At 38.0% G+C, this 15,924-nt stretch overlaps 1 protein-coding gene across 1 annotated transcript; it reads left to right on the top strand.

Annotated features, from left to right (window-relative positions):
- Positions 1–5,755: 5,755 nt before the first annotated feature.
- LOC129956630 (uncharacterized) lies at positions 5,756–7,018 on the top strand. Its single transcript, XM_056068564.1, has one exon. It carries the CDS (start codon positions 5,756–5,758, stop codon positions 7,016–7,018), a length of 1,263 nt encoding a protein of 420 aa, XP_055924539.1.
- The last annotated feature ends 8,906 nt before the right edge of the window (positions 7,019–15,924 follow it).

The raw sequence follows: 15,924 nt of genomic DNA, 5'->3' as shown, positions 1-15,924 counted from the left end.
TCTGTAACTTCCTCAAGTACACTGACTGACGAAAGCATTACAAAAATAATTTGCCCCCCATTATCAAAATTAAAACCGATAGTTAAGAATTCCCCACTCAAAAATACTTCTGCATCCATCGAAACTGGGAAATCTAAACCAAACACCAAGCAGAAAGTTGAGACTAAGAAAGCAAACAAAAAATCTGACCAAATTAAACAAGCTAAAGAAACAAAGGCCGATAAACGTACTAGAATTTTAACAGAGCGTAGAGCCCAAACGAAGTCTTCAACAAAACATTCCTTAACACAGGAAGACTTCTTAAAAGAACAGAAAAAAATTAAAGACAAAGACTCGGACAGTGATCCTCTCTTCAGTGTTCACTTGTCTGACGAAGAAATGTCCTTTAGTGACTCGAACGAATCGGTTTCCTCTAAGAAATTATAAAGCAGTTTTTTCTCCCTTTCCCCCCATTTAATGGCAGACTTTCTTTCCTGGAATTGCCGTGGACTAAAAAATAAAATTTCAGACTTAAAAGATCTCATCAATACCTATGCACCAGTTTGTGTCGCTTTACAGGAGACCCATCTGAAACCGGGTGATAATATCCATGTTTCAAACTACACTGCATTTTGCAAAAATCATATAAATGATAGAGCTACAGGTGGAGTTGCACTGCTTGTTGCAAGCGGCCACCCGTCCACTCCGTTGAATTTAAACACAAATTTACAGGCTATTGCTGTTCGAATACATGTAAAATCCCTGATAACCATATGTAATTTATATTTACCTCCTAATGAATACATCCATCAAACCGATTTAAATTCTTTAATTCAACAACTTCCTTCTCCGTTTCTTATCATCGGAGATTTTAATGGCCATAGCCTCATTTGGGGAAATTCTGACACCAATGCCAGAGGTTTACAGATTGAAAAGCTTTTACAGGATCACAATCTATGCCTTCTAAATACAGATGAACTAACCTATTTCCACCAGCCTACAAAATCCTTCCATGCAATCGACCTTGCCATTTGTTCTCCATCAATCTTACCGTTTCTAAATCTGACTGTAGACAAGTATCTCCACAACAGTGACCATTTTCCTCTGATTATAACTGACAATAGACATAACCATCATAATTATTATCAACCATCTAGATATATATTCACAGCAGCTGACTGGAATACATTCTCTGTTCTTTCAAAAATAAATAAAAGTATGGTAAAAAATTATTCTATTGATCAAGCATTAGACTTAATTACCCAAACTATAATCCATGCTGCAAATGCGTCCATCCCGCAGACTAAATGCACTCGGAGGAAGCAAAGTAAACCATGGTTTAATAGTGACTGTCAACAAGCCCGTAAGAAACAGAGGAAAGCACGGAACAACTTTCGAAGATATCCCACAACCGAAAACTTAATTGGATACAAAAGAGCCAAAGCAGAGTCGCGACGTATTCAACGATATAGTCGTAGAACGTCGTGGCAAAAATTTGTTTTAACATTAAAAGTTCCTATTTCAAGCCGAGAACTTTGGCAAAAAGTTAAAAAAGCTACAGGCACTCCTTTTTCTAATGCTGTGTCAATATTAAACGTTAATAATCAGATTATATCAAATTTAAAAGACATAGCCAATACAATAGCTTCTACTTTAGCAAGTACATCTTCCAGTGAAAATTATAATCCACATTTTTTAAATTTCAAAAAACTTTCTGAGAACAAAAAATTGAATTTTGAGTCCCAATCTGATTTACCTTACAATAGTAATTTTACTTTTCAAGAACTTCATTTTGCTTTATCAAATGTTCATAAATCTTTTCCGGGCCCAGATAACATCAGCTATGCAATGATCCAGCATCTAACTTACAAATCGCAGATAAACTTGTTATATCTCTTTAATCGAATTTGGAAGGAACAATATTTTCCGTCTTCTTGGCAACAGGCAATAATTATTCCTATCTTAAAGCCCAATAAAGATCCCACGGATCCTTTGAACTATCGCCCAATAGCTTTAACAAACTGTCTGTGCAAACTCTTAGAAAAAATGATTAACCGACGACTTATATACTTTTTGGAAACAAACAAAATTCTTAGTCAATTCCAAAGTGGCTTTAGAAAAGGAAGATCAACTTTAGACAATATTTTAAGTTTAGAAAACGATATTCGTTCTGCTTTTTTACAGAGGAAACACTTGGCAGCCATCTTTTTCGATATCGAAAAAGCCTACGATCGCACATGGAGATATGGCATCCTGAAAGATCTCTACGACTTTAATTTACGAGGAAACTTACCAATTTTTATTCAAAATTTTTTACGATTGAGACAATTTAAAGTTAAACTAGGACATGAATTTTCTGATATTTTTACCCAAGAAGAAGGTGTCCCACAAGGGAGTGTTTTAAGCGTCACACTTTTCATTATAAAAATCAATAGCATTTTAAACCAGCTTCCACCATACGTCAAAGGATACCTTTATGTAGACGATCTATACATTTCTTGCATGGGAAATCATATGTGTTTTATAGAGAGACAACTGCAAACGGCTGTGAACAAAATTAAACAATGGTCAGATTTAAATGGTTTCACTTTCTCAACGGCAAAAACATCGGGAGTACATTTTTGTCGGAAGAGAAATCTTCATCCAGACCCTGAAATTATTCTATATGGTCAAAAAATTCCTTTTCTAAATGAAATTCGTTTCTTAGGAATCACTTTCGACAAAAAGCTGACGTTTCAATCCCACCTAACGTTTTTACGAAAAAAATGTGAGAAGGCATTAAATATCTTGAAAGTTCTTTCTAATACATCTTGGGGAGCTGACAGAACTTCATTGCTGAGAATTTATAGAGCTACCATCCTTTCAAAAATAGATTATGGGTGCGCAATCTATGGCTCAGCTAGAAAAAGCATACTGAAAAAAATTGACCCTGTTCACCATGCAGCTCTTAGAATATGTTCTGGAGCTTTCCGCACTTCTCCTGTTAAAAGTTTATATGTTGAGTGTTACGAACCAGATTTACAACTTAGAAGACAAATGCTTTCTTTACATTATTATTTTAGAATTCAATCTCATCCTTGCCATCCATATTACGATTTTAAACTTCGACCTTTTCTCCTTCGCTTACAAGAAGCTAGAAAGAACTTTGAACCTATATTTGTAACCAGGGTGCACACTATTTTATCAGAACTTAATATGAACCATCTAGAATTATCCCCACACCCATTTAACAGTATCCCCCCATGGAGAACCCATACCTTTTATTTTCTTAATCCTTTTGAAAGCTATAACAAATCGGACACAGCAGATATTGTTTATCAAAAATTATTCCTCGAACACAGGTCTCATTATCAGTCTTTCATTCCTGTTTACACTGACGGATCTAAGACTTCTACCCATGCCTCATTTGCTGTGGTTTTTCCAGATAAAATGTCATGTTTTCAACTTCCTTCATGTTGCTCCATTTATACTGCTGAGACTACTGCAGTTTTGCATGCTTTATTAGAAATTTTAAATAGACCTAGTGGAAGCTATATTATTTACATTGATTCTTTAAGTGTTTTACAGTCTTTAAAATCACTCCAAAATCATGCTCATCCAAATATTTTAAAGATTTTAGACCTATTTTATAAAATTATCTCTCTTGGCTTTACAGTCTTATTCTGTTGGATACCATCCCATGTGGGAATATGTGGGAATGAGCAGGCTGATAAGAGTGCCAAATCCGCAACTCATTTTTTAGAAACACCCATACCTGCATGCGATTTGAAAAAACAGGCAAAAATCTGTCTTTACAAAAACTGGCAAACTCAGTGGGATTCAGAAACTCTAAACAAACTTCATACTTGCAAGCCTACCATAGAAAACTGGCCTTCTTTGAATTATCGAAAACATGACACAGTTTTAACTCGTCTGAGAATCGGTCACACTAGATTCACACATAGACATCTGTTATTAAATGATCAATTGCCGACATGCCCACATTGTGACTGTGGAATAACAGTTTATCATATCCTTGTTGAATGCCCTTATTTTAATGCTCAGCGCTTATTTTACTTCAAAACAACAGCGGTGACTTTGCCCTTGTTGCTTGGTAGAGATCCACATGAGAAGCTTTTTGTCTTTTTAAAATCTACAGGTTTTTATTCCTTAATTTGATCTTACCATTTTGGCTTCGTTTTTGACTTTTTGTAATTTATCATCGTTTTACCAATGTTTTTTTTTATCACTTTTTTAGAAACTGTTTTTATTTAACTTTGAATTAGATATAAACTTGTTTGGCGCAGTATAACCTTCATATTGGTTCTTGTGCCATAAAACATCAAACCAACCAACCAACCAACTGAGGACTCTGGTGCTGGAATCTCTGAAGGTTCTGAGGACTCTGGTGCTGGAATCTCTGAAGGTTCTGAGGACTCTGGCGCTGGAATCTCGGAAAGTTCTGGTGGATAAACGTGGGGGAACCACACCAACTGGTCTCCAATTTGCATGACTATCGGCATTTGTCGTTGCTGAACCACCTGGTCTCCGACTTGCATCGCCACGGGTTGTCGTTGCTGCGCCGACGAATCTGGAAAGTATTTTTCGATAGCTTCGTCCACCATCTTTGACCTTTTGGAAACGTCACTTTGATTTTTTTTCTTTTTCTCTTCTCGACCCGGTAGCAGCAGCCCGTCAGATTCGTGTCGGTCTTTGGATTTTTCCACAGTCCCCCTTCGTCGTTCCAAATTCGAACAGAAACGATATTCACCGAAAATAGAGTTTTCTGAATACTCATGATCATGTACGTGGTACCTTCTGCCACCACGTAATTTGAATTCGGCTGCCAAACGAACCTTTTGAAGTCGTATTGATCGTGCCAGTGGAATCTCTTGTCTTTCACTCTGTCAGGGCGCTTGTATCTCTCGTCCAACTCGTAAAACAGCATCGGTGCGTCGGTGGTGCGATAAAGATGTAAACATCCAGGCTGCACGGTGCGTTGACTGAAAGTGAAATAGGCCTTTACCATGTATAGGTCGTCCCAATGGAATCCACTCCTCACGTCACTGTTACGCCTCCGTTCACCTTCGGAGTTATTTCGTGCACTTTCAGAAGGGAAAGAGTATACAGACTCAGGTAAAGGACTCTCAAAAAATATTATAAACATTATTAAACCTACATATATTAAATTATGTGATCAAACTCTTCTAAAAAATGCCTTCATGGAAAAACTCAAAATACCAATGAAAGTTTCAACAATTTATTATGGACAATTATTCCCAAAAACACATCCCCTCAGGGGCTCACCTACTATAGGTGAGTACGGGTCTCCCAATCCCGAGATACCCAGGGATCTTTACTCATTTTATGTTTACTCTCCCCTACGCCTATTGCTTTCTGCTTGATCCTTCCATCCCTCGACGGCAAGCGAGGGAGCTCTCCATGAGAAGCTGTCGCCGCTCTGTTTGCTTTTTGCTTCTCATGGACAGCCAAAACCCCACGTGTTAGCCGTGCGTGGCGACCCTTTAGACGGGTGGTGCACTGTGGTCCCCTGTGCATCAATCGGCCGGTAGCTAGCAACCTGAGTTACTAGTCAGCTAGGGATCAAGCGAAGGGGTTACTCCTTGGGCTTGGCGTTAAGGGTGGTCACTGTCCCCGGGGGTAACTCCGAGCGTATAGGTTCCTGCCAGCACCAAGGTAAGCGCCGAGGCTGGGAATGGCCAGAGCCGGTGGCTGCCTTCCCTTGTTGGGCTCCGTGGTGGGCGGTGCCGTCGGACCTGAAGTCTTTTCATATCGCATGGGGCCTCGCCGCAATGCTCCCTTCAGTGGGTATCTTTCTGTACCGTCACAAGTTTTAAAACCGTACGATGCATTTTTTATTGTGAAGCGTGTTTCTGAAGTTAAAGAATCGTTCCATACCGTATCGCCTTTTCTTGTAGAAAAAGCTTTAACCGGAAGTGTAGGAGAAGTGGCATCTGTTCGAAAACTTCGTTCAGGTGACCTACTCGTTGAAGTTGCATCAAGACAACAATCGAACAAAATTTTAAAATTGAAATCTATGGGCACAATAAAAGTTACTGTTACTCCACATGGTTCCTTGAATTCCTCGAAAGGTGTAATTTCCTGTGGGGAACTATTCAATGTCTCTTTGGAGGAAATCACTCAAAAATTGCAAAGTCAAGGAGTGACCCAGGTGCGCCGAATTTCTATTAGGCGAGATGGAAAACTCCTTAATACTATGCATCTTATTTTAACATTTAACTCTCCAAAATTGCCAGAGTCGATAAAGGCTGGGTACACGAAATTACCCGTAAGACCTTATGTTCCGAATCCTTTGAGATGCTTCAAATGCCAGCGTTTCGGCCATTCAAAGGCTAACTGCCGCGGGACTTTAACATGCGCCCGTTGTGCAGTACCTGGCCACGAAAGTAATGAGTGTTCAGCGAAAGAAAAATGTGTAAACTGTAAAGAAGACCACGCCTCTTTCTCTCGCTTATGCCCTATCTGGAAAAGAGAAAAAGAGATTATTTCTGTTAAAGTTAAAGAGCAGGTGTCATTTCCTGAAGCTCGGAGAATTGTCAGAGCTCGTACACCTGCACTCGGAACAAACTATGCTTCTGTTGTAAAGGGTCCACCAAAAACTGTAGGGATCCAATATGACACAAAAGATTTTAAGGCTAACTCTGAAACTGATAGTTCAGTTACAATATCTGAATCTGATCAGTCTTCCAATGTTACGCCAACTATAATCAAACATACACGAAAGAAACATAAATCTACTTCCGAAAAATCTCTGGCTCTCAAACTTTCAAAAAAAGGTCGTTCACAAAGAGACTTGAAGAAAAAAATTTCGTCTTTATCAGTCCGGAGTTCAGTCGCTTTGGGATTAGCGACAGAGGGCTTAATTCATAAGGACTTGCCGACCATATTTGATAAACCCACTAGTCTTGATCACCTTTCCCTCCATCCGTCAGAGGAGGAGGATTTTACAATGAGCTGTGATGTTCCAAAAACTCAAAGCAATGTTGCAAATGATTTATCTCCCAACAATATTTCTTAATGGGTACCTTCGTTTCTTGGAATTGTCGTGGTCTGAGATCCAAAATTACTGACATCAAGTGCATTATCAATCAATTTCATCCTTCTTGTTTTGCATTTCAAGAAACGTTCTTGAATCCTAACGTTTCTTTCAAACTTCGTGGCTACAATATAATCCGTAAGGATGCAGACACAGAAACTAGTAATTCTGGAGGTGTCTGTATCTTAACTTCTAACCTTTTCCCCATTACACCTCTCAAATTACATACTCCCTTACAGACTGTGGCAGTTCAGGTTCATACAAGAACACTTGTTACAGTCTGTTCTATATATTTGCCACCACATGATGTCATCAATCAGCAGCAACTTAATAATCTTGTTGATCAGTTGCCTTCACCATTTTTAATACTCGGCGACTTCAATGGGCATAGTACTTTGTGGGGTTCAGAAAGTACAAATTCTCGTGGGTGACAGATCGAGCAGTTTATTACCAATAACTGTCGCTGTCTGCTCAATAATAATGAGAAAACGTACTTTCATGAACCCACACGCAGCTTCCATAGTCTTGACCTAGCCATTTGCTCTCCTGAATTGCTACCATTTCTGAATTTCACAGTTGCCAGTGATCTTTATGGCAGTGATCACTTTCCATTAATTGTCCCCCATGCTAATAGTGGCGTTGCGACTCCATGTCCTTCGCGTTTTCTATTTGAGCGGGCAAATTGGACTACCTTTACGCAACTTGCAGACATCACAGAGACAATGGTTAAACTTTCGGATATCACGGAAGCAGTGCAAAATGATACCGATTGTATTATTTATGCCGCAAACAATACCATTCCAAAATGTTCCCCACGTGCGAGGAAATTCTGGAAACCGTGGTGGAATGACACTTGCCGCGACAGTTACAGAGAACAAAAGAAACGATGGAATATTTTTCGCAAGTACCCTTCAACAGAAAACCTTATTGCGTTTAAGCGCGCCAGAGCTAATGCTCGCCGCATCCGCCGACAAAGCCAGAGGGAATCTTGGATTCGCTTTGTGTCTTCAATCACATCTTCCACTTCAAGGAAATTGCTTTGGAAAAAAGTAAAAGCTGCAAATGGGATCTACAAAGATTTCTCCTATCCCGTGCTAAAGACAGGAAATAGAACGATTGCCTCTCCCATAGATGTTGCTAATACTCTCGGGTATACTTTCGCACAAGTTTCCGCTGCCGATTCATATAATTCTGCTTTTTTGGCGAAGAAGAATCGCGCGGAACGGAGAGTTTTGCGTTTTTCCACCCGAAGATCCCTTCCTTACAATTCTGAGTTGAGGATGCATGAACTGCTAACGGCCTTGTCTAAAGTTAAGGATACAAGCCCCGGTCCGGATGGAATTACCTATAACATGCTTCGCCATTTATCTGAAACTTCTCTTTCAAATTTGTTGTATTTATATAACCGCATTTGGTTTGAGCAGAAGTTCCCTTCGCAATGGCACGAAGCTATTGTTATTCCCATCCTTAAACCCGGTAAGGACTCTTTTGACCCTCTGAATTACAGACCTATAGCTCTCACAAGTTGTTTGTGCAAGACATTGGAACGAATGATCAATTCTAGGTTAGTTTTCGAATTAGAGAAGAGGCATGTATTCCGCAAATGCAGAGCGGTTTTCGTAGAGGGCGTTCCACATCTGATAATATCGTCCTTCTTGAGACTCAAATCCGCAATGCATTTGTCAGTCGGAATCATCTAGTGTCCGTATTTTTTGACGTTCAGAAGGCGTATGATCGAACTTGGCGCTTTGGAATTCTTACAACTCTTTTAAATTTTGGTTTTCGAGGAAATGTGCTTGTTTTTCTAAAGAACTTTTTATCTTTAAGATCATTTCGTGTTCGAATGGGTAATTTTTATTCAGATCCTTTTATTCAAGCTGAGGGGGTTCCACAGGGAAGCATCCTCAGTGTAACGCTTTTTATGCTTCATTTTAGTCAAATTCTTAATGTTTTACCTTCATCTGTTCAAAGCACCTTATATGTAGATGATCTCCAGATCTCCTGCCAAAGCAGCAATATGCACTCAATGGAACGCCAACTGCAGATTGCAGTTAATAAGCTTATTGACTGGTGTGATGATAATGGACACACGATTTCTCCGGAAAAAAGTCGTTGTATTCACTTTTGCAGGAAACGAGGTCTTCATTTAGATCCTGCAATTTACATTCGAAATGTCGCAATTCCTGTTGTGGATGAATTCAAATTTTTAGGGATAATATTTGACCGTAAGCTCACTTTCCTTCCGCATGTCCTACATCTGCGGAAGAAGTGTGACAGGTCATTGAATATTCTTAAGGTACTATCAAGAACCACTTGGGGAGCAGATCGTACATCTTTGCTTAGAATTTACGAAGCAATCATTCTTTCACGCATTGATTACGGTTGTATGGTGTACGGGTCTGCAAGGTTTTCCGTTTTACGCAGATTGGACACCATACACCACTCTGCACTAAGAATTTGTTCGGGAGCATTTCGAACTTCACCAGTGGAGAGTCTTTACATTGTCTGTCACCATCTTCCTTTAAATTTACGGCGCCAAAAAATGTCTGTACAATATTACCTCCGTGCTTTATCAATCCCGAAACACCCTTTACACTCTTTTATGCTTCCTGTTCGCCTTCGGAGATTATACATGGCTCGACGTTCTCACATTCTTCCCTTTTGTGAGAGAGCTAAATCACTCCTCGAGGATTCGGAATTACATGATGTGAGTATTCATACATTTGATTTATTTGCATTTCCTCCTTGGGATTTACCTCGGTTTTCCTTTTTAAATCCTTTTTATGGATTTGAGAAACCGACAACGGCCCCTGTAATTTTTCAAAACCTTTTTATGTCTCATCGCTCTCAGTATTCGACCCATATGCCTATTTTCACAGATGGTTCCAAGTCGGACGGACAGGTTGGGTGTGGTATCATTTTTGATACAGAAACAATAAGTTATCGTTTGCATACCTCTTTTTCAGTATTATCTGCTGAATTAATGGCAATTTTCTATGCGCTACAAACAGTATCTCTCTCTACTGAGCGTAAATTTTGTATTTACACCGACAGCATGAGTTCTTTGAAAACACTCTCCAATTTTCATAATCAAATACATCCTATCGTTCTGGAAATTCTGCACCTCTTAAGAACTCTGGAAAACAGGGACTACGAAATTTTATTTTGCTGGGTTCCGAGTCACGTTGGGATAATAGGAAATGAACAGGCTGACAACGCTGCGAAAACGGCGTCTTTGTTTATGCAGCGTGAGGTGCCATTTTACGATGCGAAGCAATTGTTTAAGCGTCGTATTAATGCTATATGGCAGGAATCGTGGAATCAACAAAACGGTAACAAATTATATTTTATTAGACCTACAATTACATTATGGGTTGCTCTTCCAGTGCGTGAGCTCGAAGTCAAATTGACTAGACTCCGCATTGGTCACACTCGTTTAACCCATAAACATCTTTTATTAGGCGATCGAGCTCCTTTTTGCTCCAGATGCCGAACGATTTTAACAGTTCTTCACCTTTTAATTGAATGCCCTGTTTTTAATCATCATCGTTTACGATTTTTTAATGATTCAACAGTGGACATGCAAATGCTTGTAAGGGAACATCCCCACAAAAATCTTTTTAAATTTTTAAAAGAAATTGGTTTATATCATCTTATTTAATGCTTCATTACTATTTTTTACTCTCGTTGCTAATTTTAAGAGTCACTGCCAAGTAATTTTTAATCGGTTTCTAACTTTACATAAAGACACGTTTTTTCTATTATAACCATATGTCTGGCGCAGTATAGTCATCTATGGCTCTTGCGCCCTTAAATCCCACAATCCAATCCAATCCGAAAAACACATTTGTTGAATTGAAAACTTTGCGTTTAGGGACAAACATTGCTGTATTGATATTCAATGATGGTTTTTCTGGAATAATAAAATTTTTTAATGAATTAGATATTATTCCAGGTCATCATATGCTAACCCAATATAGTAGCTTCGATAAAGAGAGAATTGCTGCTGCAAAGAGACAGTCTTTGAATACTACAAAATTGTCCAGAAAAATAAAACGGGCGATTAGAAAGAAAAAAATCAATAAAGCAGAGAATAAAGAAGGCATTTGCTACAAAAGTGGTGAATTTTAACTGTTTAAATTCAAATACTATTTTAGATGTATATTAATAAAAACTTTAAATGCATTTTTTAAAGAATGTGTTTTTTGTCAAATTTGTTTTACGCAAAACATAGTTTCACAAAAACTTATGGATATATATCAATGAAATTTTATATATATATTACCATAATTATTATGAAGGCAATGAACTAAGGATTTGGGTCTACTGTTGATAGTTTTGGATTTTTAGCAGTTTATTGACATTAGTACCTATGATTTTTGCAAAATTTTTACTATAAAAATGCTCGAAGGCCCATAACTTTTTTTCACTTGTATATTTTTCTTAGCTTTTAGTTCATTGCCTTCACAAATACAATAAGTGTGTTGTGTAGAAAAATGATTTAAATTGGATAAATTGAATTTAGTGTAGAGTGTTTTGCATTTTGCTCTAATTTTATCAAATTTTACCCAAAATACCTCAATTTAATTAATAAAATTGTTTAAAAAATTTTCTAATTTATGTTATTTATTGTTTTGAGTCATAATCAATAAAATAAATCTGTTAAAATTCATATTTAAGAGATTTTTTTTTTAAATGTGCCTCCGTACCCAGGCAACCTTAAAACATCAACTGATATGTAGTATTGTGTAGAAATTTGCTGCTATGTTACCTTCTATTCATTTTTTTCAAAAAATTTATACATGAATTAATTTTTTAACAGTTCTGTTTAACTCACAGTTAAATATAAACAAATTTTATTTTTATTATAGATATTTTAACTGATAGTTGTGAATAAAACTTTAAATTATATATTAACACAAATAAAGAGAAAAATTTTTTAAAAAAATCCTCTTTATTTCAAAAATTTAAAATTACAAATTTATTTTAAAAAACTTTTTTACAATATATAAAGAAAACAAATTACATTTTTCTTATACAATAATATTATAATATTATATTTCAATTTTTCTTCAATTTTTTAGTTCAGTTCGTTTTATCTGAAAAAGAAAAAATACAATTACCAAATAAATCTTTTGACCAAATATATTATTTATTAATTCATAAATTAAAAATATTAACAAATTCTCAATTTTTTAGTACGCATTTTTTGTAGATAAAAAAATTCATATTAATACATCTTATTTATGTATCAAATAAATAAACGTTGATAATAAAATTACAAAATTTAACTAATATAAAATTTAAAATAAATGTCTTAACCAACCAAATATATATTTTTTAATTTATAAATTAAAAAAATATTCACAAATTTCCAATTTTTTTCAATACGCATTTTTGTAGATATCAAAAAAATACATATAAATACAACATACTTTGGAAAATGTTTATGTTGGTGGTTGCACAAAAATTGAATAATATTTGCCATGTTGACATCGTTGTTACCGATGGCCATTGTCCCTGAATATCTAAAAAAATAAAAAATAAAAATATGAAATAAATAATATTATATTATGATTTAAATAATATTATTTAAAAAATAATGAAATAAAATTACCCATTATTTATATAAAATTTAATGAATTTTTCGATATTCATTAAAGATTGCATCATTTGTACTTTGTCCATCGGACGAACTGAAAAATGAAATAACATTTAGTTTAAAAGTTTAGTTTAAATGGGGAAAGACTCACTGCGCCGTGTCTTTCGGCACAGTGAGTCTTTCCCCATTTTTTTAGATCTCATCAAAGAAATGAGATGGACTCAATAACGACACGTGGGCCGACGAGAAAAAACAACAACATTTATTAACTCTAAAAAAATATATATACATTTAAAATTCAAATACAAACTTTACGTTGCCTTTCAAAATTTCAATTTTGTCGAGTGTCTTACATTGTTTCAAGTCTATGTAAATGGTTTCTGGCTCTTGCTTCGGTTCTGGTGCCGGCACGGGTGCCGGGATCCATTCCTCTCCCGACTCGGAGTCTTCGTTCCATACCGCAAAGTCTACGGGATGGTAGCTCCCCTGGAACGACTCTATGCGTCGTCTCTCTTCGATGAACCTCGCATACTGGAGAGCAATGATTAGGCTGCATCGCCACGGTTTGCGATGGACTCGATGCGGCTGCTCGATCGGGTCTTCTGGCTTGCCTAATTCCTTGACGCGAGGACAATCCCCCGCCACCCGAGTCTTGATGTCGACGACCCTCGGGACGCCGATAGATTCGAAGTATTTTTGGGCCTCTTCGCACTTTACTGCCAGCAGCTCGTCTCCCACAATCTGCCTGATTCTTCGCTGGGCCTCTTCTAGTCTGGTCTCCCCGTTGAAAGTCACGGGCAGCGTGGAGCTCTGGTCGCTGCCTATCCGATTCACTCGCATGTCTTTGGGGGTCATGTGATTGTACGAGTGGTCGATCGTCACCAGCAAGGTTTCTCGCTCGCTCTCGTCGACTCCATCGGCCAAGACTCGGGCAATGCCGATTTCCACCGGCAAATTTATTCCGTCGTTGAAGCGAAACGCGTGGGCATGGGCGAAGAAGCGGATGGTTTTTAAATATTCCAAAGCCATGTCTCACCAGAGAGAGAACAAATAATGACGAGTCGTTTCGACAGCCCTTTTTTATACGCGGCGAAACAGGAAACAAACAAGCCTTATCGAACCAGAGACTTTGGTACTTTGGAAAAGGTTTATGTTGGTGGTTGCACAAAAATTGAATAATATTTGCCATGTTGACATCGTTGTTACCGATGGCCATTGTCCCTGAATATCTAAAAAAATAAAAAATAAAAATATGAAATAAATAATATTATATTATGATTTAAATAATATTATTTAAAAAATAATGAAATAAAATTACCTATTATTTATATAAAATTTAATGAATTTTTCGATATTCATTAAAGATTGCATCATTTGTACTTTGTCCATCGGACGAACTGAAAAATGAAATAACATTTAGTTTAAAAGTTTAGTTTAAATGGGGAAAGACTCACTGCGCCGTGTCTTTCGGCACAGTGAGTCTTTCCCCATTTTTTTAGATCTCATCAAAGAAAGAGATGGACTCAATAACGACACGTGGGCCGACGAGAAAAAACAACAACATTTATTAACTCTAAAAAAATATATATACATTTAAAATTCAAATACAAATTTTACGTTGCCTTTCAAAATTTCAATTTTGTCGAGTGTCTTACATTGTTTCAAGTCTATGTAAATGGTTTCTGGCTCTTGCTTCGGTTCTGGTGCCGGCACGGGTGCTGGGATCCATTCCTCTCCCGATTCGGAGTCTTCGTTCCATACCGCAAAGTCTACGGGATGGTAGCTCCCCTGGAACGACTCTATGCGTCGTCTCTCTTCGATGAACCTCGCATACTGGAGAGCAATGATTAGGCTGCATCGCCACGGTTTGCGATGGACTCGATGCGGCTGCTCGATCGGGTCTTCTGGCTTGCCCAATTCCTTGACGCGAGGACAATCCCCCGCCACCCGAGTCTTGATGTCGACGACCCTCGGGACGCCGATAGATTCGAAGTATTTTTGGGCCTCTTCGCACTTTACTGCCAGCAGCTCGTCTCCCACAATCTGCCTGATTCTTCGTTGGGCCTCTTCTAGTCTGGTCTCCCCGTTGAAAGTCACGGGCAGCGTGGAGCTCTGGTCGCTGCCTATCCGATTCACTCGCATGTCTTTGGGGGTCATGTGATTGATTGTACGAGTGGTCGATCGTCACCAGCAAGGTCTCTCGCTCGCTCTCGTCGACTCCATCGGGCAATGCCGATTTCCACCGGCAAATTTATTCCGTCGTTGAAGCGAAACGCGTGGGCATGGGCGACGAAGCGGATGGTTTTTAAATATTCCAAAGCCATGTCTCACCAGAGAGAGAACAAATAATGACGAGTCGTTTCGACAGCCCTTTTTTATACGCGGCGAAACAGTAAACAAACAAGCCTTATCGAACCAGAGACTTTGGTACTTTGGAAAAGGTTTATGTTGGTGGTTGCACAAAAATTGAATAATATTTGCCATGTTGACATCGTTGTTACCGATGGCCATTGTCCCTGAATATCTAAAAAAATAAAAATATGAAATAAATAATATTATATTATGATTTAAATAATATTATTTAAAAAATAATGAAATAAAATTACCCATTATTTATATAAAATTTAATGAATTTTTCGATATTCATTAAAGATTGCATCCTTTGTACTTTGACCATCGGACGAACTGAAAAATGAAATAACATTTAGTTTAAAAGTTTAGTTTAAATGGGGAAAGACTCACTGCGCCGTGTCTTTCGGCACAGTGAGTCTTTCCCCATTTTTTTAGATCTCATCAAAGAAATGAGATGGACTCAATAACGACACGTGGGCCGACGAGAAAAAACAACATTTATTAACTCTAAAAATATATATATATATACATTTAAAATTCAAATACAAACTTTACGTTGCCTTTCAAAATTTCAATTTTGTCGAGTGTCTTACATTGTTTCAAGTCTATGTAAATGGTTTCTGGCTCTTGCTTCGGTTCTGGTGCCGGCACGGGTGCTGGGATCCATTCCTCTCCCGACTCGGAGTCTTCGTTCCATACCGCAAAGTCTACGGGATGGTAGCTCCCCTGGAACGACTCTATGCGTCGTCTCTCTTCGATGAACCTCGCATACTGGAGAGCAATGATTAGGCTGCATCGCCACGGTTTGCGATGGACTCGATGCGGCTGCTCGATCGGGTCTTCTGGCTTGCCCAATTCCTTGACGCGAGGACAATCCCCCGCCACCCGAGTCTTGATGTCGACGACCCTCGGGACGCCGATAGATTCGAAGTAT

This window comes from Argiope bruennichi, chromosome 11 (assembly GCF_947563725.1).
Source record: "Argiope bruennichi chromosome 11, qqArgBrue1.1, whole genome shotgun sequence".
NCBI lineage: Eukaryota > Metazoa > Arthropoda > Arachnida > Araneae > Araneidae > Argiope > Argiope bruennichi.
This window is presented reverse-complemented; position numbering and strand designations above follow the sequence as displayed.

Coding starts and splice junctions, on each gene's coding strand:
- LOC129956630 (XM_056068564.1), top strand. CDS start 5,756: ATGGGGCCTCGCCGCAATGCTCCCTTCAGTGGGTATCTTTCTGTACCG.